This window comes from Cucurbita pepo, chromosome 4 (genome assembly GCF_057944985.1).
Source record: "Cucurbita pepo subsp. pepo isolate OVF chromosome 4, ASM5794498v1, whole genome shotgun sequence".
Lineage (NCBI taxonomy): Eukaryota > Viridiplantae > Streptophyta > Magnoliopsida > Cucurbitales > Cucurbitaceae > Cucurbita > Cucurbita pepo.
Window position 1 is genome coordinate 2611493 of NC_141801.1, and position 21729 is coordinate 2633221.

At 37.2% G+C, this 21729-nt stretch overlaps 4 protein-coding genes across 7 annotated transcripts; 1 reads left to right on the top strand and 3 right to left on the bottom strand.

The window, feature by feature from the left end:
- Window positions 1-266: 266 nt before the first annotated feature.
- LOC111793878 (light-regulated protein, chloroplastic-like) lies at window positions 267-2436 on the bottom strand. Its single transcript, XM_023675944.2, has 3 exons — window positions 2209-2436; window positions 1464-1628; window positions 267-532 (listed from the first exon to the last, which is right to left on the bottom strand). The coding sequence occupies exons 1-3, from the start codon at window positions 2391-2393 to the stop codon at window positions 457-459; spliced, it is 426 nt and encodes a 141-aa protein (XP_023531712.1). The 5' UTR covers window positions 2394-2436; the 3' UTR covers window positions 267-456.
- A 592-nt stretch (window positions 2437-3028) lies between these two features.
- On the bottom strand, window positions 3029-8976 carry LOC111794102 (sialyltransferase-like protein 1). 2 transcript variants are annotated; one of them, XM_023676241.2, is made up of 11 exons: window positions 8673-8975; window positions 8512-8594; window positions 7238-7324; window positions 7060-7137; window positions 6889-6980; window positions 6578-6779; window positions 5140-5230; window positions 4993-5051; window positions 4111-4259; window positions 3953-4034; window positions 3029-3851 (listed from the first exon to the last, which is right to left on the bottom strand). In XM_023676241.2, the coding sequence occupies exons 1-11, from the start codon at window positions 8797-8799 to the stop codon at window positions 3459-3461; spliced, it is 1443 nt and encodes a 480-aa protein (XP_023532009.1). In that variant the 5' UTR covers window positions 8800-8975; the 3' UTR covers window positions 3029-3458. The 2 variants fall into 2 exon arrangements, with proteins under 2 accessions (XP_023532009.1, XP_086979355.1); XM_087123229.1 differs by having other exon boundaries at window positions 8512-8976.
- Window positions 8977-11232: 2256 nt separating this feature from the next.
- On the bottom strand, window positions 11233-16710 carry LOC111793345 (RING/U-box superfamily protein). Of its 3 annotated transcripts, none has more exons than XM_023675189.2 (9): window positions 16432-16704; window positions 15747-15790; window positions 14140-15387; window positions 13805-13893; window positions 13587-13689; window positions 13400-13504; window positions 12964-13081; window positions 11717-11890; window positions 11233-11570 (listed from the first exon to the last, which is right to left on the bottom strand). In XM_023675189.2, exons 1-9 carry the CDS (start codon window positions 16625-16627, stop codon window positions 11419-11421), a joined length of 2229 nt encoding a protein of 742 aa, XP_023530957.2. In that variant the 5' UTR covers window positions 16628-16704; the 3' UTR covers window positions 11233-11418. The 3 variants fall into 3 exon arrangements, with proteins under 3 accessions (XP_023530957.2, XP_023530958.2, XP_086979677.1); XM_023675190.2 differs by having other exon boundaries at window positions 14140-15318; window positions 16432-16703; XM_087123551.1 differs by lacking the exon at window positions 11233-11570 and having other exon boundaries at window positions 11751-11890; window positions 12964-13083; window positions 13401-13504; window positions 16432-16710.
- Window positions 16711-18213: 1503 nt separating this feature from the next.
- Window positions 18214-20370, top strand: LOC111794053 (uncharacterized). Its single transcript, XM_023676168.2, has 2 exons — window positions 18214-18671; window positions 19080-20370. The coding sequence occupies exons 1-2, from the start codon at window positions 18276-18278 to the stop codon at window positions 19998-20000; spliced, it is 1317 nt and encodes a 438-aa protein (XP_023531936.2). The 5' UTR covers window positions 18214-18275; the 3' UTR covers window positions 20001-20370.
- The last annotated feature ends 1359 nt before the right edge of the window (window positions 20371-21729 follow it).

Sequence of the window (21729 nt, forward strand, 5' to 3'; positions counted from 1 at the left end):
GATAAATATTTAAGCATGGAGAGTTTTGAAAAGTGGGTTACCGAATCTGATCCAACCAAATGTAGTAGAATCAAATTATTGTCCCGTGAGAATAGTTGAATATAGAAACCGAAAGGGATAAATATGTAGGGGTCGAGAATTCTAAGAAGTGGGTTCTTGAACACTCGTGATATGACCCAACCAAATGTAGTAGAATTAAACCGTTGTCCCACGAGAATAGTTGAATATAGAAAATAAAAGGGATAAATGTTCAAGTATCGAGAGTTCTAAAACGTGGGTCGGAAAACCTGTGATATGACTTAACCCAATGTACTAGAATCGGATTAGAGTAAATACTTAAGGGTCGAGAATTCTAAAACATGGGTTATACAATTTGTGATATGGCCTAGCTAAAAGGCTTGTATATGTGAATAAAACTATACAATACACTAAATAAAAGAAGCATAGCCGGGGGATTTAGAAAACGCCATTTAGAAACTCGGCTCCACAAAATTCTCCACCAAGATCATCGCAAGCCTCCCCTGGAAAAACTCTGCACATAATAATAACAATAATAATAATAATAATAATAATATTATTATTATTATTATAAATAAATAAATAATAATAATAATAATAATAATAATGTCAGTATCAGTAAACAGTGGTAATTACTCCAAACTCCAAGGCAGGGCACAGATTTTCAAGTGTTTTGAGAGTGTTAAACATGCAGCTTCTGGAGAGAAATCTCCAATATATATATATATATATATATTTATAGGTAGGTTAAATTAATAAAATTATCTTTACATTTTATTTAAAAATTTATCTTGAAATTTTTAAAAATTCAATAATACTCTTTAATTTTAAATAAGTGGACAGAAATTATTAATATTTTGTTCAATCTTTTAAATTTTTATTAATATCTTAAAAAAAAAGTTTAAAAAAAATACTCTTATTATTGGTATATAGTCAAATCGGTTAGTAGTGTTAGATGAACACGACTCTCCAGATATGATATTATATTGTCCACTTTGAGTATAAGCTTTCCTGGCTTTGATTTAGGCTTCCCCAAAAGAGCTCATTCCAATGAGGGAGTATTATTTGATTATAAACCTATGATCATTCCCTAAATTAGCCCACACGTGAAACCTTCATCATCCAATACATCATCAAATAAGTAATACACAGTTTTAAATTAAATAAATTTTTAAACTTATTAATACTTTTAAAATTTCATAAGAATATTTTTTAACTTTTATAAAAAATTTAGAGGTATTTCTTTTGAGAGTTTAAAATATTTTTGAAGTTTTTTTCTTTTATCGGTTTAAATATATTATTAAAACTTTTGAAAATTTAAAGAAATAAAAAAAAATGTAAATATGAACTAAAATTAAAATTTTGGAGTGAATTTAGAATATTAAAAAGAATTTATTAAAAGGGATTAAAAATAGAAGGAAATTAAAGAAAATAAATTATCTCACGTCTTAGACTGGGCAGCATAATCAAGATACTCTCTATCAATCTCTTCCAAGGCAACTGCGGCTGCTTCAGCGCTATCTGCAGAAGCCTGAAGCCTCACTTCTGGGAAAATGTTGGCCCAACAAGCTTCTCCACCAATGGTCTCACATGCTTCTGCAGGAAACACCCTGCCTCGAACCCGAGTATACAAGTCAATTCGAGCATAATTTATTATAATCTAATTCGAACTCGAGCATACGGGTCAATTCAAACATAGTTTATTACACCCTAACTCGAACTCGAGTATATGGGTCAATTTGAGTATAGTTAATACACCCTGTCTCAAACCCAAGCATACGAGTCAATTTGAGCATAATTTATTATACCTTAACTCGAACTTGAGCATATGGTTCAATTCAAGCATAGTTTATTACACCCTAACTCAAACTCGAGCATACGGGTCAATTCGAGAATAGTTTATTACACCCTGTCTCGAACCCGAGCATACAAGTCAATTCAAGCATAGTTTATTAAATAAGACATCGATTATTATTTTAAAATTTGACAGTTTAATTCTCCCGATCATAATCATTAGAACTCAAAAACCACAAGAGCTTATAGCCGGAGTAAAACTACAAAGTTTCGATCTTAAACCTATTATTAATGACATAAATTTAGTGTTTACACCACGAACACTTAAATATATCGATGAATGGTTCAAACTCAAGTTCAGCATAAAAGAGAAACATGTGAGAGAAAATGACTTACGAGATTACAGAACTATAATCAACCACCGAAGTATCGTAAGCGACGGCGGTAACTGCTTTGATTGTCGACCGACGCGAGGAAGAGAGAGAGCGGATCGAGGGAGAAGAGGGAAAATGAGAGAGGTTGTTGGAAGGTGTTAAGGAGGGGAGAAGGGGAGGAACAACAATGCTAAGAACAGCTTGCATTATGATATGATATGTTAAAGCTTGAGATTTGAATGAGTAGAAGCCTCTTACTCATTAGCCTTTATAAAGAACAGTGGATGTGTTGAAATGTCCGAGATTGGAGGCTGTTCCTTTGGATAAGATTCCTTTGCATCCTCTTTGTTTGATATTTATTCATTTAGAGGAAGCTTTCACACTTTCCCATCATCTTGGAGATATTTGTGAATCTCTCCAAGATATTTAAATATCGTCCCATTATATCTAAATCACATAAACCGTTCATTGTCGGGACTAGATCGAAGACTTGTTCTAGCATCAAGTTCTCTGGCTCGTGCATGAAGACAACATACCTCAGGTATGATACTTTTCAACTCATTTGTTGTAACAGCCAAAGACCACTGCTAGCAGGTATTGTTCGCTTTGGCCCGTTACGTATCATCGTTAACCTCACGATTTTAGAACACATTTGTTGGTGAGAAGTTTCCACCCTTATAAAGAACGCTTCGTTCCCGTTTTCAGGGCCAACGTCTTCACTAGCCCAACGTCTATTGTCTAGCTCTGATACCATTTATAACGGCTCGAGCTCACCACTAGCATATATTGTCCACTTTAGTCCGTTACATATTACCATTAACCTCACGATTTTAAAAGAGAAGTTTCCAAACCCTTGTAAGAAATATTTCATTCCCTCCACGTTACTTAATGGACATTTTTTCACCTTCACAGTCTTTACAAATAATCGCAAGAATAAATAATGATACACTTTTCTTTCAGAGGCTAAAATACAAGCTTTACAATCTATTTAGAAACAAAGCAGATGAATAAATTGACTCGAACTAAAAGCCATACCGTATACTTGGTAGCTCCGAGTTCTAAGTCAGGCATAGAAGATAGCACACGACGTCTCGACCGATCTCGCAGAAAGGACTGATATTTCTATGTTGCCTCTACTGCTTGTGCCTAGCAATCAGCCAGAGCTGAAGGAAGGGATACTCTAAACAACCATGGATATCGTCGATATGTGTAACGGGTGAGTCCTAATTGGGGAGAAGGTATTGGCAAATAGCATATCGTCGAGAGCGTTGTTTATGCGACGGAATCTAAAGAATGTCTAACACATACGAGATCGTCCAACTTATTACCGTCCATTTTGTAGAGGGAGACCCCTTCCATCTGCTTGAAATGATCTTGTGATTCTTTTCTCAAACTGTTAAAAGGTGTAAGTTCCCACTTACTGTAACTTGATTTTTTCCTGGTATCACTCATATCAGGGGATCCTGAGATAGGACCTTCCATTCCAGGCTCCACATTGCCCCACACTTTACAGCTACCAAACTGTCCCAAATCGCCCCCTTGCCCGGATTGACGCCTCTTTAAGCTCAAGGCTGCAGCATGAGCCCTCCTAATCGTTTCTCGATCGGGAACATCAGACCAGTCTTGCTTCCTCTTTGATCTCATCGGAGAGTGAATCCTTATAACCTGAGAAGCCCTAAGCCACATGAGTTATCAAGGCAAGGCATGGATCTCACCATTTTTTTTTTCGTGTGCGTGTGTGTGGGGGGCGGGGTTGAAAAACTTACGCCGAGGCACTCTAATAGCTGGTAGTATGCCCTTCCTTGAAGCGGGTTATGGCCTTTTCTGGGCGTTGAGAAGTACCTTGTCCTGGAACAGAGAAAATTTCAACTTGTTAGTGGCAAGAAACAAAACATGAATCAACCTGCAAGCGAGTTAAACTTACCATTCAGTGTAGCCAGGATCAACCGTGAAACCATATATGTCAACAATATCACACATAGAGAGAGCTAATTCAATAGATTTCATTCCAGTTCCCTTGGCACCTCTACGTAGAACAATACCTTGGAAGAGATAAACTGGATTTGGAATAAGCTGCAATATAAAGCATAAAAATCATTTACAGAAGGTAATAAGTTTCCAAAGCATCAGAAAGCAAAACAATCGTGGATACAAAGCCTTTCCCTTTCCATAAAATCATTACGATTTTCAAAACTGGATCATCGTGAGATCCCACATCGGTTAAGGACGGGAATGAAGCATTTTCTTTATAAGGGTGTGGAAACCTCTACCTAGCAGACGCGTTTAAAACCTTGAGGGTAAACTCAGAAGGGAAAGCCCAAAGAAGATAATATCTGCTAGCGGTGGGCTTGAGTTGTTACACATAGTATCAGAGCCAAACACCAGGCAGTATGCAAGCAAGGAGGCTCACCCCGAAGGGGGGTGGACACCAATCGGTGTGCCAGCAAAGACGTTGGATCTCGAAGGGGGGTGGATTGGGGGTCCCACATTGATTGGAGAGGAGAACGAGTGCCAGCGAAAGACGCTGGGCCCCGAAAGGAGATGGATTGTGAGATCCCACATCAGTTGGAGAGAGGAACGAAACATTCTTTATAAGAACGTGGAACCCTCTCCTTAGCAGACGCGTTTTAAAACCTTGAGGGAAAGCTCGAAGGAGAAAGCTGAAAAAGGACAATACCCGCTAGCTATGGGTTTTGACTATTACAATCCCCTAACCTCATTTCATTTTTTTTCCTTTCCTCTCCCGTCAGCACTACCTTACAGTAATAAGAGAATTTACCACATAAGAATATGAATTAGCTTTTACCTTGATCCTTGCATTAAAGTCTCTGTGAATCACGCTCTTGATAATAAGTACCTCATCATCTGAAGAAAGACAAGAGATCATCAGACCTGACATCTTAAACCAGAGTCCGAGTGATAATATTTAACAACAGAAATAAGATTAACGTACCAGACCCATTTAGAATTTTAATCATATTGCGAGCAGCACCTCTTACAACAAGACGAAAATCCCTCTTCAGACCAACATATTTGGCATATTTCTACAGGGGATCATAGGGATCAACATGAGTATCTAAATATCTTCCGGAGAACTTAATCATAGAAGGAGAAGAAATCAATGTCACAAAATGTGCAGAATCAAGTACGTAATGTTCAAAGATCAGAAACCACAGAGTTCCCTGGAAGATGTTACAGGCCACGAGGATTCAGATTCAAGTGTAATACTTTCGATATTCTACTTTTGATAGTATTCTTAGGCTTCTAGCGGTGTCGTACTTCATTAACAAGCCTAGCCAGAACACAATGAATAGTTTGTGCTGTTTGCTACACAACCAATATTCTTAGACTTAAAAACTAAGACATAAAAATCAGCCATATTATTCCTCTTAAACTCCAGAAATACTAGAGAAAACTAATGATATATAAAGTAAGCATACTCCCATATATAATTCTTGAATTTCTCTATAAACATTCATTGTTTGACGTCTTTGTTACAAGGTAAGTGTATTTCACCATTTTTCTGGCGTTTAAATAATTTATTGAATGTAAATGTTCGAATCCCACAATATGAATGAAGATGGCAAAAGTCCAAAATTGTGTGCACAAATCTTCTTACATGTAAAAGCATTATAATCTAAATATTCACAGCTTAATATTTCTGAACAAATATATGTTGGTCTTTTCATTGAAGTCTTGATGAGTATGGTTTCTAGTGATACATGGACGGGTTGGGGCAACAAGGGAAAATGGAAAGGGAAACAGCTATTGATGCTGAGTTTTTTGTAGGCATGCAAGAATAACTTAACAAGAACGTACTCAAAACAACACAAATGCATAAGGCACAAATTGTAACATTCAAAGCCCACCACGAGCGATATTGTCCTCTTTAGGCTTTCCCTTATGGGTTTCCCCTCAAGGCTTTAAAACGTGTCTACTAGGGAGAGGTTTTCACACCCTTATAAGAAATGCTTCGTTGTCTTCTCCAACCAATGTGGAATCTCACAATCCACTCCCCTTGGGGACCAACGAGGACGCTGGCACACCAACCGTGTCTGTCTCTGATACCATTTGTAACAGCTCAAACCCACCGCTATTAGATATTGTCCTCTTTGGGCTTTCCTTCTAGGTTTTCCCTCAAAGTTTTAAAACGCGTCTATTAGGGAGAGGTTTCTACACTCTTATAAGGAATGCTTCGTTCTCCTCTCCAACCAATGTGGGATCTCACACAAATGACCATACCAAGAGTTATTCAATTACTAATTACAGAACAAACTACCAAGTAAAAGACTCTAGCTAACTTGAACCAGCCATTTAATAAATCAATAAACAATGAAAAGACTCTTGCAGTAAGTATTGAAAGTATTGACTAGAGCAGCTAGCTAGCTTACTTCATTTACAGGTGCCTCATTATCACGAATAACAGCATCATGACTGTCGATTTCTTCACCAAACTCCGTCTTTAGAAGATCTCCAGAGTTTCCCACAACTGCACAGGTTTTAAACTGCCGGGGGTGAAAAGGAGGTTTGGATGGCAGGATCAAATTTAGGTGTTCCTCACAAAGAGATCTATTGTAACATTTATCTGCTCCCCTACACAAAGACAAATAGATTTCACTCCACCAAAACAGTTGCCGTCACTAGTTCAAAGAAAACCACCAGAAGAAATTAACTCGAAGGATTAAGATAAGAGTAACCCTACAATTGTGCTATCCTCTTTGCAGCATAATCAAACCACCCATCAGGCCTTGCATCCAAATACTCTCTCGTCAAGACAGTAGTCATGTTGCGATACTGCATTGCTCAACACACATTAGAATGGACATGTATAGTCTTTAAGAGATTGCACAAATTGAAGATGGCTAATACCAACCTGTTCCCACAATAGTATGGCCTCACACACATCATATGGGTATTCCAATGGCTCAAAGATCTTGAACTGCTCATTATACTGCCAATACAAAGCATAAACAAATCAGCAACAAAGAAAATGGGTGAACACACACACACACACACACACACACCACAAAGAAAGAGAGAGAGAGAGAGACCCAGGTACTATTTGTGCCTTCTGGGAACTTGAGAATTAGCTTGCAGTGGTCAATAATATGAGCAGTGAGTCCAAGTCCCCTGTTTGCCTATACCAAAGTTCATGTTCAGATGAATCTCAAAAGATAACTGAAACTGCAGGGAGTAATCCACATACATAATGCATAAGATTTAGGAAAAAAAAAAAATTAAAACCACTAAAACGCAGTATTTGAAAAGACAATAGGCATTCTCAGTGTTAGATGAACACGACTATCCACAATAGTATGATATTGTCCACTTTGAGCATAAGCTCTCGTGGCTTTGCTTTGGGCTTCCCCAAAAGGCCTCAAACCAATGGAGAGAGTATTCCTTGATTATAAACCCATAATCATTCCTAAATTAGCCAATGTGGGACTTTCATCCAACACCTCCCCTCGAACAAAGTACACCTCCCCTCGAACAAAGTACACCTCCCCTTGAACAAAGTACGCCTGCCCTTAATCGTGGCTCGACTCCTTTTCTTTTGGAGTCTTAGTCATTTTTTACTATGCCTTCGAGGAGCCTCGACTCCTTTTTCTTTTGGAGTCCTTTGTTCGACATTTGAGGATTCTGTTGACATGACTAAGTTTAAGACATGACTCTGATACCATGTTAGATAAACATGACTCTCCACAATTGTATGATATTGTCCACCTTGAGCATAAGCTCTCATGTCTTTGCTTTGGGCGTCCCCAAAAGGCCTCAAACCAATGGAGAGAGTACTCCTTGATTATAAATCCATGATCATTCCCTAAATTAGCCGATGTGGAACTTTCATCCAACACTCAGGACATGCGCAAACCACCTTTGGTTGGCACATCGGAGCGTAGGGTTCAAGCAGTAGGTCCTGAAATTTGTCACGACTGGCTTGACACCCATGGTTATTGAAGGAAAAAAAAGAAAGGCAATGCAAAACAATAGAACAAAAAACACTCAAATTGTGCTGCTTCATCTAACCAAAAGTAGAGAAGATCGGACGACATAACTAAATGTTCTCCAAAAAGTCGAAATTACGACTTGCCTTATACTCCTGCACATATTAGGATGCATTGGAGCATACAACAAACAGTATCATAATTCATAGCACTGGAATCGAAAAATCGACTTCATTCCGAAATGAAACTTAATTGAAAGAAATCAACTATGATTTCGAACGATCACATAGGCTGAGCTCTTTCGCTCGTCCAGAAAATGTACAATCGAAAAACGGAACAAAATATGAAAGAAATAAACTAAAGCTAAACATGATACAAACCACGCATTGCTGAATGCTGGACTGAAAATCCGACAAAATCCGGACCTCCTCCTTGTTGAGATCTGCAAGAGGCTGCTGATAACCTGAGGTTTTAAACAAGATCTTAGCAAAAATATTTAAGAATTGATGTCGAAGATACAAGGAAATGAGGGACGAGGAACCTGCAAAGAAGGAGGATTGAATGACGAAAACTACAAGAGAGAAGAGTGCAGCAGCACAAACGAGATGAAGAAGCGTAAGCCTCCTGCTGCTGCCATTGTTGGAGGTGGCGGCTTTGAGAGATCTCATTTACCCTCTGTTGGGAACGCCTGCGACGTAAGGTTGCAGCAAAGAGTGGGATAAGAAGAAGAGAGAGAAAAGTGACGGTGGGGGACGTGGCGGCGATCGGAGATCGGCGATGTTAGTGTGTGGCTGCCGTTCGGAGAGCAAGGGAGGAAGAAAAAAAAAAAAAAAAAAAAACCTGAGCTGCCGGAAGGAGGAAGAGAGGAGGAGAGGAGAAGAAAGCAGAAGAGAGAACGGTGGAGTTTTTTTTTTTTAATTATATAAAAATAAATAAATCAATTTTTGTCCTTCCAATTTGACATAGATTAATTATCTTAGATTAATTATCTTAGATTAATTATATTAAAAAATGAAAAATTAATATATTAAAAAAATTATTCACAATAATAAACGAAAAATAAATGAAAAAATTTGTGCATATAGAAAATGAAAAAAAAGGATGAAAATGGGGACGAAAACGTTCTCCGTCTCGCGTCTTTTTGTTCCGTAAGAATAATAATAATAATAAATTTCATGATTTAAAGATTATAATTCGATAAAAAAGAAGAGATTTTTAGAAAAAATAAAAGGTAAGTATAAACTTGAACTAATCCATAAATTGATAAAGCGTATTAAAAAAAAAAAACATTTTAGACATTTCCAAATATGAAATGAAGATTTAAACTTTTAACCTTCATTTTTTTCGTTCAACAATATTTAAGGGTGAGATATTAAAATTTTGAATCTTTTTGCTAGAAGTACATGTTAATTATCGTTGAATAATACTAATTTTAACTTGAACTTTTAACTTATTGTAATGATTTTAACTTGAACTTTTAACTTATTGTAACGATTCTAAGTGCAAAAGGCTAATTATAACTCTATAGGATAACTATTGAGAACGATGAATAGGTTAAGTGGGAAAGTATCTCAACTCTTAACCTTAATATAAGAGAGTGGGTTGAGGCTCACCACCAAGAGAGCAAGCGAGTTGTGGTGACATGCTTGTTCGATAGGTAAGTAAATAGCTGAAAAATAAGTGTTGTGATGCATTTAAGGATGATGGTGTAACACCTAATACACAAGAAAAAGTATGCAAGAAAGTTAATCTAAGGCACAAAGAAGATTAGAAGCAATGGTGGTGTCGACAATGTGAGAGCCATATGAGGTTCCAAGCCGTAATCTTGAAAGTTGGAGTTGCATCATGAGTTTCGACTAGTGACTCTAGAATTAAGTGCACAATGAAAGGAGTTGCATCATGAGTTTCGACTAGTGACTCTAGAATTAAGTGCACAATGAAAGGAGTTGCATCATGAGTTTCGACTAGTGACTCTAGAATTAAGTGCACAATGAAAGATGTGTATGCTAGATTTCAAAACAAACAAAACAAATGTATACTACATGCTAGTGTACAATTCTTCGATCTAGATGATATAAGTGCCTTAGAATGCACTATAAAAAGAAGCATGATGTTAACACATGTATGTGGTGTGAATGAGTCTCAGACGTCATCCTATGAAGATGAGAAACCCTTAGAATGCACTATAAAAGAAGCATGATGTTAACACATGTATGTGGTGTGAATGAGTCTCAGACGTCATCCTATGAAGATGAGAAACCCTTTAACAATGTTGAGGGGCACGAGTGTGTCCCTATTGCACCTTGTCCCTTATTTGAAAGTTGTGGCATGAATCAAGCTCTAACATGGTATGCTTAATGGACATGACATGAATACAATTACTCATCCTGTCTCGATAATGTTTGAATGGATGGATGGATGAACGTCTAAAAAGCAATAACAAGTAGAAAGAATCAACGGGTTGATTCTCCGTAAGCTTGTTCAAGTGAGAAATAAAGTTCGATGACATCTAAATATTCAAGATGACATCCTAAGGGGTTGATGGGCACCAAACAAGCATAAAAAGGCTTGAAGAGTGCAAGACTCATTCTATTTGGTAACTTTAGCTATTTAGGGCCAAATGAGTGGTAGGAATCATGGTAGGAATCATTTTCGAAGTACTTAGAAGACTCTAAGTTAGTTATGACTTGGTTGTGCAATCAGGATCATCCTGAAGCATCCAACAAGCTCGTTAAGCTAGTAACGACTTAGTTAAGAGGTATGAATTGTTCGTTAGTACCCAATAAGTCGTATGAAAGGTTATAACTCCTTCTAGTAAGGGTTTAACTTGGTGTAAAAGTTGAACGGTTAAGTGATCTAGAATCAAGATACTAATAAATGAAGTGACAAACTATGTAAACATACTCCCTAATTTAGAGACAAGGTTAATGACTCGGCCTAGAATACAAGCAAGTCGGTTAAAGTCTCAAAGAGTTAAAATGCATGCACAACAACCACTCGACAATACTAGTTCGGGTGAATGTTCAAGATGACATAGTGATGGAACAAGTCTCTTAAACATGGCATTGTATTCATCATTCTTGCCGGAGGAAAAGAAAGGATAGATTAATAATAGCAAACCATTTTATTTAGCCTTCTGTACAGAGCTAGTCTTCTAAAACACAAACTACCACAAAAGCAATCCTAAGTTTTTTAATCAAAAGCCTGATACTGCAAATGAACATTGTTTTATACAGCTAAAAATGGAAATACCTTTATTACAATCAGGATGTTCACCTTGAACTTAATCAATAGCGCCGACCGCCCGCTGTGGATAACAAAACTCGACTTGGTTTCTTCCCCTTCTTTCCCACTTCATTTGCCTTAGGAGATTCTGTACTTCCTCCAGACTTCGCTCTCGATATTATATTCGCAAACGATGGAGTTGCATTGTGTATCTCTGCAATGAACACACAAGCATGATTTAGAAAGAGCCGAAGGATATGCGAGACTCGTTGAAAAACTGAAATTCCAAGGTTCCATTTTCACAATTGTCAGCCTTGGAGCGAAGAATTTACAATGAACAAAAAGGTATCCGAGAAGTACCATTTGCACCGGATGAATCACTTTTCACTTCATTAATGTGCAGAGAATCAGTTTCTTCAATTCTCAAGGACGGAGAATCATGGGCAGCGGCGAAACCAAGTCGTGTAACACTCGAGAACAGTTGCCTCCCGCCAACAGGAGGGCTCGATGATGTCACAGGAGAACTTCCTAAAGCTAGAGATCGAATAATTCACAGGAATTAATATCAACAAACCGTGTGCCCAATTCTATGATTATACTATTACTAACTACAGCCATAGACTTAATAGCCTATAATCTTAAATCAAATACTTGAGAACCAAAAAAAGTAAATACTTGCTGCCCATATTACCAGGCAACATCATTTGAAAGAAATGCAAATTTCAAAATACCCAAAATTATATATTAGTATACTACAATGGGATCGATGATATTGTATAACCATGCAACAACATGCACCCCATGGATATCCAAAGGTATATACCTCATCGGAATAAATCTATAAAGGCAGAATCACATTGGTCAAATTATATATACATATAAAAATACCTAAAATTTTGCTCTTTGTTTAAAAAAATACTCCTATCCGTTCAAAAATTATAATATTGCCCTTGACTTTCATAAACGGTATGATAGTAGCTGGGTAGTAACTAGAATGCTTGTTTGCATTAAGTCCAAAATAACGGTGTCCTGTCCCATTGACTTTTCATTCAACGTTCTAACAAATTTCTACTTCAAAGGTAATTTAGAAACGTTTATGAAAGACCAGAGATTTTTTAAAACAGAGAAAAACGTTGGAAGTACTTTTTTAAAAAATAATTTAGCAATTACAGATAACTTTGTTTAAGTGGTTTATAATTTTAAATATTTGATTTGACAACCCAGGTTACTACTTCAGAGCTCCCTTACGTCTTGAAAAATAAGCTTATTTGGAAGCCTTCCAAGTATATTCTTTTTTCCCTTTCTTCATTCATAATATTTTTTAAATCCTAACCAAAATTCACAAATTAAGGTGTTCAGTTCTTAAAACTTCCTTACTATGTTAAGAATATGGCAAAAATCTCAATAACTCCTAAAAGCATATACTTCTCTTAACAAAACAGGAATTGCCTCATTAGTCAAAACTGCTCAGTGTTATTCTCTAATTTCTACACGAAGAACTCAGTATTTTTAGAAGTCAAAACATATTTACAATAGAATTCACCTACCCCCATCGCAAAAATTCAAGCAGACAAAGGATGGAAATGTGACAGTAAGGTAAATATTACCTTCAAAGTCATCCAGGGAAAGGTTTGGAGTATCATAACGATATGAACTTCCTGATCCGGCCATCATTGACAAAGAACACGTTGAAGCAGATTCTGCTTTGATCTTCTCCCTTTGCATCTGATCATAACAAAAACTCATGATTTGATTACCGAAAAGAGGAACCTAGTGAAGTAATAAATGTTCATTTGAGATTTCATTGATGCCATTAATCTAGAGTGGGATATAATATCTCCTTCAGTTCACGAGTACTAGAAGAATTTTATATTACTATGACTTAATAGTCAAACCTTTACACAATCCAACAACAATAACTAACTTGAAAAGGAAACAAGTGATGGCTTACGTACATGGGAACTAAAGGGGAAGTGACTAACAGAAATTATAAAAGAATTGGAGAGATCCCAACCACACCTAGGCTCTAAGTTCGCAAAATACCTTTTTTGCAAGTTGTTTCCTCTGCTTCTCACGCTTCTTTATCTCATCCATGAAGGGAATCATGGAGGACGAAGGCAACAGGTTGGTCAAATCAATTTCACACAGCTGAAAATTTTGGGGGGAATGATCAGAAATAATGACTTGCAAGCCCTTAATATTGTTCAAGAAACTTGACGAATGAGTATACCTGAAACGATGTTGTTAAGGAAAAGTGACTCAAGTAACGATACCGCCTTCTTGTGGCCTCGGTTTGGGTGACTGTTTCAAATTCTAAAATCTTTCCACTTATTCTACAAATGCCAGAAACAATTATGAGAAACTCTAAATAAACCTAATAAAACGCAAGAGTTACAATCCCTTGTTCGCAAAATGCAAGAGATATAATTTGTCTTAATATATACAAACCTGAGTGGCAGTCTGCCATAACTCCCATAATATTGTAAAAGACACTTCATGTTTAATGGATGGAGAATGATATGCTGGCCATCGGTAGCCTAAAATCAACAGAAGCAGTTAATATAAAATGCATGCGAAAATTAATAAGTGGATGCTTTATGAATCAAAATCCAAAAAGCATCAATGGGATACAAATAGGCAATCCCTTCTAGACAAACCAAAGGAAACGAAAATCAAATATGCCAGCATTTGTTTGACACAGCTAATAATAAGGTACAATGGCATATCGTGAAAAGCAAAGAGACCTAATCAGTGTTCATACGCAGGATAATAATGATTTTCACCTGGTAAAAATTGTACGAGTCCTTGTCCTTTGCATCTCTAGTTTCATTTGAGTTTTGTTGGAGTTCTAAAAGTTCATCAACAGCCTCAGTCTGACCCACATGAGTAGAATAATCCAACTTATCTTGCACTACATTTCCTAGAAACTTGCAATCATCATTAATATCAATGGAAGAAGCCTCGTGTCTAGAACTGCATGCTCCAGGCCCAGCATTGCTAACATTACCAGTTGGAAGGAGCGTTTGAGATCTTATCTGACAGTCATTCTGCTTAAAACAGGCCTGAAGTTCATTCCAATCCTTCTTCCTCTGCTCCAGTTGTTCCAAAGCAGCACAAACATATGGAAGCTTTTCGAGGTCATCTACTAGCCCCGTTTCTGCTTTTGTTAACCAGGCATCTAAATCAGATATTGCTTGCCGCACTGAGAGATCCACATCAGATGTAAATATAAACTTCGAAAAAGAATCATAGATTTCATTGTTATCACTTGACCTGATACCATCCTCTTGTTTATCCTTGAATGATAAGGCAAATGAATCTTTTTGCCGGGTTAAAAGCATAAATTCTATAGTATCACCAACAGAATATTGCTTCAAAAGCTCAATGTGGACGGTGTATAAATCCTTCAGAGACAGCATCACAAAACACAAAGGGCATTTTTTCCAGCAGTCACCTTTCTGATCCTCCTTGCCCATTAACAGGTACCTCAAAATGCACGGGAAACAATAAATATGTCCACATGAGGTAATTTGAGGACAGTGTGGATGTTCCAGACAAATAGGACATTGAACCAATGATGGTGTAGAATATCTTACACATATGATATCCTCCCAACGCAGCATTTTATCAGGATCCAAATATTCAGGCGTATGATAACCTGTATCTAAAACCACAAATTTGTAATTAGCCTGGAGAAATAGATCCTTGTTGTATGGCTTTATCTTATGCGGCCTTCTTGGAGGAGGAGCTCTGGCTCGAGGACGAGGACGAGAAATGGGATCATATTGAAAATTAAGCAAATGGTTTCCATTTGTCATTTGGGCTTTTCTTCCAGCTGAGCGTTTATTGTTGGCATGAGAGTTTGCAGACCTAGCGCTTTGCTGATCATGAGAAGAAATTATGGAAGACGATATTTTACTCCCGGGAAGGACTGATCCACCATCTTCTACACCAGATTGGCTCTGCAAATGGGTTACAGTGTTGTGATGAGCTGGCATCTTCAAATCATTCAGATTCTCTAATTTACTAACCTATATATCACAGTATACATGAAGTACGATCGTATGCTTCCTTTTCATTTATCACTTCACAAGAAACAATGAACGTTTTTTTTTTTTTTTTTCCCTAAAGAAAACTACTCCATTGGAAAATTTTCAATCCAATTGCTCAGGTTCAGGTTTGATTACTATCGATATACTGTAAAAACCAACAAATTCTTTTTAAATTTGAACAATCAATTTATTATCTTATTTTTAATATACACAAAAATGCCAACCATAGTTTGTTAATAAGTACAATACATGACTTATAATTTAACTACATAAGTTGATAACTTAACCAATCCACTAATAGCGCCAAATTACCAACGAATAACTAATATACAACATACCTTCTTGGAAGATTCAGCATCATCTGCAGGTTGAATCGACAGGCCTGAATCAAAGATCAAAATGAATCAAATATAACTCCTCTGTAGAATACATAAGAAAATACACACCCGTCTCAAAAGTAATAGCACATGAGAAAGAACATCAGATCCCCTGATTAACGCTGGCATGAAAAATTCCCCTCTTTTCCATTACCAGTTGCTTAAAAGCTAAAATCATAATCAAGACTAAAAGGATAATTTCTCGTATCCATTCTACTTCTTTATTGACTAATCAAAACAAAACTAGAAATTGCGTAATCCAACAAAACTTCATCAAATAGCCCAATCGTCAGCAAAACAACTGAGACCCCCAAAACTATAAGTATAGTGATTCAAGCGTGTATACCTAACTTCTTTTCACCAAATATTTTCAGTAAATTGGATAGTACAGCTACAGATACAACATCTCAATTTTGAGTAATTTCATTCTTTTGACATCGTGAACAGGATGCAAGGAAATATATTATATCACATCACAAAACCACGGTAACAGCTAAAACAAACAAAATCAAACTCGGAATTGCACATTTCCGTCGATATAATCGCTATCCACGATCAAGGGAAAACAAAACGAGGAAATCAAACATAATACAATAACATTCAGAACTAGTAAGGGCATTCGAGTTCATGAAATACAAAAATGAACCTGATACGTTGCAGGAATCCCCGAGAGACGAATGGGGATCGGAAATCCGTAGGGATGGACAGGAATGCGTGGGAGAGAGAGTGGATTGAGAGAAGAGGGGGTCGGTTCCATGGTGGGAATTAGGGTTTAGAGAGGAAGCTGAAGACGAAGAAGATGTTGAAGTGGAACCCTGGATTTGTGAAGGCAGGATGGACATGAAAATCTCGGAAGGAACGAGAGGGGAGTTCGTCGTAAGCGTTCAGCCACAGTCACCGCTTCCCAATTTAATTCAATTCCCCCTTTTATTCCCTTCGTTATTTCCTTCAATTTCAATTAATTTTACTTATAAATATCCATATTCCATCAATTTTTCATTTTTAACCTTCCTCCCCCAAGACATCACAATCTAGGGCACAGCGTACTCGCTAGCACTTTTTCCTTCCTCCTATCGATATGGGACCCCCCTCCCGCCAAATCCCACTCCCTTTTGGGGCCAGCGTCCTTACTGGCACACCGTCTCGTGTCTATCCCCTTTTTGGGGCTAGTGTTCTTACTGGCACACTGTCTCGTGTCTATCCCCTTTTGGGGCCAGCGTCCTTACTGGCACAACGTCTCGTGGCTACCCCCTTTGGGGAACAGCCTCCTCATTGGCACGTAATCCAATGTGTGGCTTTGATACCATTTGTAACGGCCCAAATCCACCGCTAGCAGATATTGTTCTCCTTGGACTTTCCCCTTCGAACTTCCCCTCAAGACTTTAAAAACGCGTCTGCTAGGGGAAGGTTTCCATACCCTTACAAAGGGTGTTGTTCTCCTCCCCAACTAAGGTGGGACATCATAGTACAAAGTTCGAGTTGTCGAAAAATATTTTCTCAATGTTATTTTATGATTATTTCGAAGAAAATTTTGTAACACACCATTTTTATAAAATAAATATGTAAACAAAATTATAATATAATATTAACAAATAAAATTATAACAACGTAGTTTCTAAAAAAAATTAAATTTTAATATTACAACATAATCTTTCAAAGACTTTAGACTTATTAGCCAAAATAAAGTATAATTGATTAAAATAAAATGATGGCTCGTTTGTAGAAAGTCATGAACAATATGTAAAAAAGCGAGGACGGGATGAACATGAGGAACACAATCCCCCGTCTCTGGCTCCATTTATCTAATAGGGTTCCCTCCCCCGATGATTTTCCACCTCATTCAGGGAGGGTCTCTAAGAATCTCGACTTTGTGGGTAAATGAACATGTCTAATTACATTTAAAAAAAATACACGTGAACTTTAACATTAACACACTTAACCGTTACAAAAAAAAAAAGGTTCTAAAACGTCTGTATCGTCAAATATGTACGTATACTATCCCTCTACACTTCATAGTCATGCTCGGATACTCGGGGTAAAAATATAATATTAATTTAAATGTATGCATCATGGGTTAATTACTATTAAGCTTATTTTATTTAAACTAATTATATTTTTTTAATTTGATTCCAACTTTATTATGATGTATGCGTTGTATTACCTATTAAACTTTTAAAGAAAAGAAAAGAAAAAGAGAGAAAAATTACAAATTTATTTAATACGATTTAATAATATTAGTAAATGATAAGAAAAAATGGTCTTTGTTTTTTCTCATCGGCCCAAGCCCAACACCGACCCAGGCCCAACAACGTCTCAGGCCCATTTTACACCCAATGGGCTTGCGAGTCGGTGAGGTCCAACTTGACCCGTCCGTTAAAGATCCGACTGGAGGTAGAAATCAGTTTATGAATTTCATTTTCATTTCCATTTCTTCGAAATCAGAACAGCCCTAAATCCGCCATTGATCGCCATTGATCGCCATTGCCGAGCATGGAGGACAATTTCAAAGTTCGTGTGGACAGAATTTTTGGCTCTCTCTCTTCTTCTTCATCGTCATCTTCTTATTCTACGGCAGCTTTCAACTCACCTCTGAGTTCTCTGTGGTGCCTTACGGACGATGAGGTCGAGAGGAGGGAGTGGATCAAGGGGAAGGTAGACCAACCGGAACCGGAGCTCGAGCCGACCTCGTTCCTCGCCGGCGAAAGGAAAGTGAACGGAAGGAATTCATTTCGATTCCGAGATGATTTTGAGGATGACGTCGGTGATTTGGACGAAAATCCAGAGTCGAATGGATCGTCGAGTAATTTTCCTAAGCCTGACGATTATGGAGATGAAGAATGGGAAATAAAGTCCTTGATTGGACGGGACTGCACCCTTGATTTCGAGGTACGCCGCTAGCTCTCTCTGGCTCTTTGTCAATGTCGTTTAGAACCATTCTGATTAGTATATTCTTAATTTTTGCTGGTTTATGGGTAAGGAAAGTTTAACTATCGAGAAATCTGCTTTCAAGTGCATACTCGAGGATACTACATATAAACTAAATGACAATTCGATATTTGGATTTTATGCCTTCGTCATAGTGTTTGAATCGAGCAAATACTGTTCGACAGGATTTTTTAAAATCTAATTATATGTCGTGTTGGGAAGCTTGTTGAACGTGAGATTATATAGTATTTTGCTGGTACATTGTGGAATATGGAGTATCATTTAGGTGTTCTGGACTCCATTTGTCTAGTAGCTTGCCTCCTGAGATCTACGATTTTGAATTGATGAGTAACTGAAAATTCTATGCAGGAAGAGGAAGATGAGTATGATAAAGTTGCTGTTGGCAAGGAGAAAGTTGGAGATCGGTTGTATATGAAGGACATAACTGACTGTGGTGTTGAAATAGATTCGTGTACTGAACTTCCTACTTCGATACGAAATTTCACCAGAGATCCGCGAGCTAATCATTTGGCTGCAAAAGTTCGGCTCAAGGAAGATGCAGAAGCTTCTAAAACAATGGATTCTTTGCACGTCTCCGAGAACGGTGCAGTAGCCATTGCTGTTTCTGAATGCAATGCTTCCCATAACCCAAAATCTATTCTGAAGAGGAAAGATAATCCTCTTGATGCCAAATCGCACAAGCGTGTCCGATTCGACCCTGAATGTGAAATTTCTCGAGAGCCTCAAGGATCAGAAGATATCTCTATGGAAGCAAACTCTTCCATTGGAGCTGCTGAAGTTACCACTGAAGCAACCTTCCAATCTCAAGGCTTTCGCCCTCAAGCTCCGGACTACTTACGAAATCCATCGAGATACACGCATTATACTTTCGATTCATCCAATGAGGTGGATGAAGAGTCCAACAAGAACGCCTATATGGATTTCCTTCAGCTGGTGAGAGGATCAAAGACAATAGAACCGTCGCATCTCGATGATTCTTCAACTGGTCCACCAAAATCTATCACCTTCATCCCAAAAAAGAAAGCAGGTGATACAGTAATGCTTGAAAATCCTACCCCAGGGGAGCAAAATCATCAGAATGGAGTTGGCAAGGAGCTTGTGCACCAGAAAGGCATGCCCATCGGCATCGCATCCGTGGACGCTCAAACTGATGATGTTTGCTCTATGGAGGAAGACGAGCCTGAGAAATTAGAAACTAGAAGAAACAGCTCACAAAAGACAGCCCGCCAGTACAGGATGAGAGCTAAGATGGACTCGGAGGAGGCCTGATCGATATGAGGCTGTCCGAATCTCGTCTTTACCGCACTTTGTTTGATGCACAATAGTTTTGGGACACTGTCATGGACAGCCCCATGTATCGGGCGAGTTAACGAGTTACTAACTACAAAATTTCCAGATGACACTCTGCACCTCGAACCGTGATCATGGTCAATATCTCCGCTTCAAGCTCCAACCTTGGGGGGGCAAGGTTCGTGTACGAGTATGATAACACGCATTACATAATGACTGTTTTCGTAGTAATTCAAATATTGGCTCGTGGTGTAATTGGTTTGATAATATGCATGTTTCTCTTAAATTAGGGATATGATTGAAATTGAGCCATCAACTTTAAAAGGTAGAACTCAAAAGTTTTAGTTTATTGCCTTCAAAGACGTAGAAGACATTTAGAAGCATCCTCTCAATTTTACAGCATGGTTAGATGTCTCTTCCAAATCAGGTTTTTGCACTAAGTGGGTACAACTTAGGTTAAATTACGGACTAGTCTATTTGGTTCTGAACTTCAGTAATTATCTACTCATAGGCATTAAATTTTAAAAATTGTCACAAATTTCTTACGTATTTTAAAATTGACCCAATTATTAATTATAAAATTAAAATTTATATAAACTCAAAAATTAAACTTTTAAATTTTCTATTATATAGCTAATAAAAAAGAGATTATAACAATCTTTTTCAATTTCTCAAATCTTGTTTTCAAAACCTCTCATTTGAAATCTCTTTACCCTGCTTTTCGAAATCTCTATTTACCCTGCTTTTCGAAATCTCTATTTACCCTGTTTTTTTAAAACTTTCTTTGCTCTGTTTTTCTAAAACTTTCTTGAACCGGAATCAGAAGCTCGTGCATATGTGAACGAATTGACTTAATTCACTTGTTGCTGGGGAGTGAGTGCCGCATGATCGAGTTGCATGATCGCAAGTCAGCAAGTCCGCTGCCATCAAAAGTGCGATTGTAACAAGTGGTATTCAGTTTTGGCTAACAAATTTCAAAAGACAATAAATAGGCCAATTTTCAAAGGACAATAAATAGGCCAATATTTTCAATTTTGTGTCTAAAAATTGACTTGTGTCTAATAACAAAGTTTAAAAAAGGCTTTTAAATAACTTTGGTTTGTGTCTAATAACTAACAAACCAATCTTTCCAGTTTTGTGTCTAATAGCTAACAAATTTTAAAAGACGTTAAATAAGTTATAAATAACAAAATAAATAAAAAATTTAAAGATCGAGTGACACAATATTGAAACTTTAAAAGATCGTTTAAAAATTCACAAATAGAAGCAAATTAAAAAGCGAGAATTCACCGATTTCTAATCTAGTTCTTACATTCGTTTATGTTTACAATATTTGACTAAAGTGACAGACTCCATTTAACCATGAATTTACCATATTTTAACTCATTTCCTAGAACCATAGAGAAGAAGGTATTCATTTAACCATGAAAAATAACAAGATTTTCCCATAAAGTGGCGAGGTTCGTTAGCAATTTGGTAACAGTATCATTTCAGTCCAATCAACCAATTTGAGAAAAGAAGAAAAGAAACAGGAACACAATCAAATTAGAAGTAAGATCTTGAAAAGCCTGACAATAAAGACTCAAATAAGAACCAAACCAAACTAAGCTAAAATAAGACAATAACATAACTTTAAAATGCTATCAATAATTTCATAGGTTACCATCAGACAATGGATCATATACTTAGTTTTAACAGTCAATCTAGA

Bases quoted from the DNA above. Each gene is read 5' to 3' on its own strand.
- LOC111793345 (XM_023675189.2), bottom strand. From the start codon at position 16,627: ATGTCCATCCTGCCTTCACAAATCCAGGGTTCCACTTCAACATCTTCT. The intron at 13,894-14,139 runs GTGAAAATCATT...TGTTGATTTTAG, and splicing joins ACTCGTACAATTTTTACCAG to GCTACCGATGGCCAGCATAT. The intron at 13,505-13,586 runs GTATACTCATTC...CAAAATTTTCAG, and splicing joins CCTTAACAACATCGTTTCAG to CTGTGTGAAATTGATTTGAC.
- LOC111793878 (XM_023675944.2), bottom strand. From the start codon at position 2,393: ATGCAAGCTGTTCTTAGCATTGTTGTTCCTCCCCTTCTCCCCTCCTTA. The intron at 1,629-2,208 runs GTAAGTCATTTT...GGTTCGAGGCAG, and splicing joins GATTATAGTTCTGTAATCTC to GGTGTTTCCTGCAGAAGCAT. The intron at 533-1,463 runs GTGAGATAATTT...TATTATGTGCAG, and splicing joins TATGCTGCCCAGTCTAAGAC to AGTTTTTCCAGGGGAGGCTT.
- LOC111794053 (XM_023676168.2), top strand. From the start codon at position 18,276: ATGGAGGACAATTTCAAAGTTCGTGTGGACAGAATTTTTGGCTCTCTC. The intron at 18,672-19,079 runs GTACGCCGCTAG...AATTCTATGCAG, and splicing joins ACTGCACCCTTGATTTCGAG to GAAGAGGAAGATGAGTATGA.
- LOC111794102 (XM_087123229.1), bottom strand. From the start codon at position 8,799: ATGAGATCTCTCAAAGCCGCCACCTCCAACAATGGCAGCAGCAGGAGG. The intron at 6,780-6,888 runs GTAGGGTTACTC...GTCTTTGTGTAG, and splicing joins GCAAAGAGGATAGCACAATT to GGGAGCAGATAAATGTTACA. The intron at 4,260-4,992 runs GTAAAAGCTAAT...TTTATATTGCAG, and splicing joins ACTTTAATGCAAGGATCAAG to CTTATTCCAAATCCAGTTTA.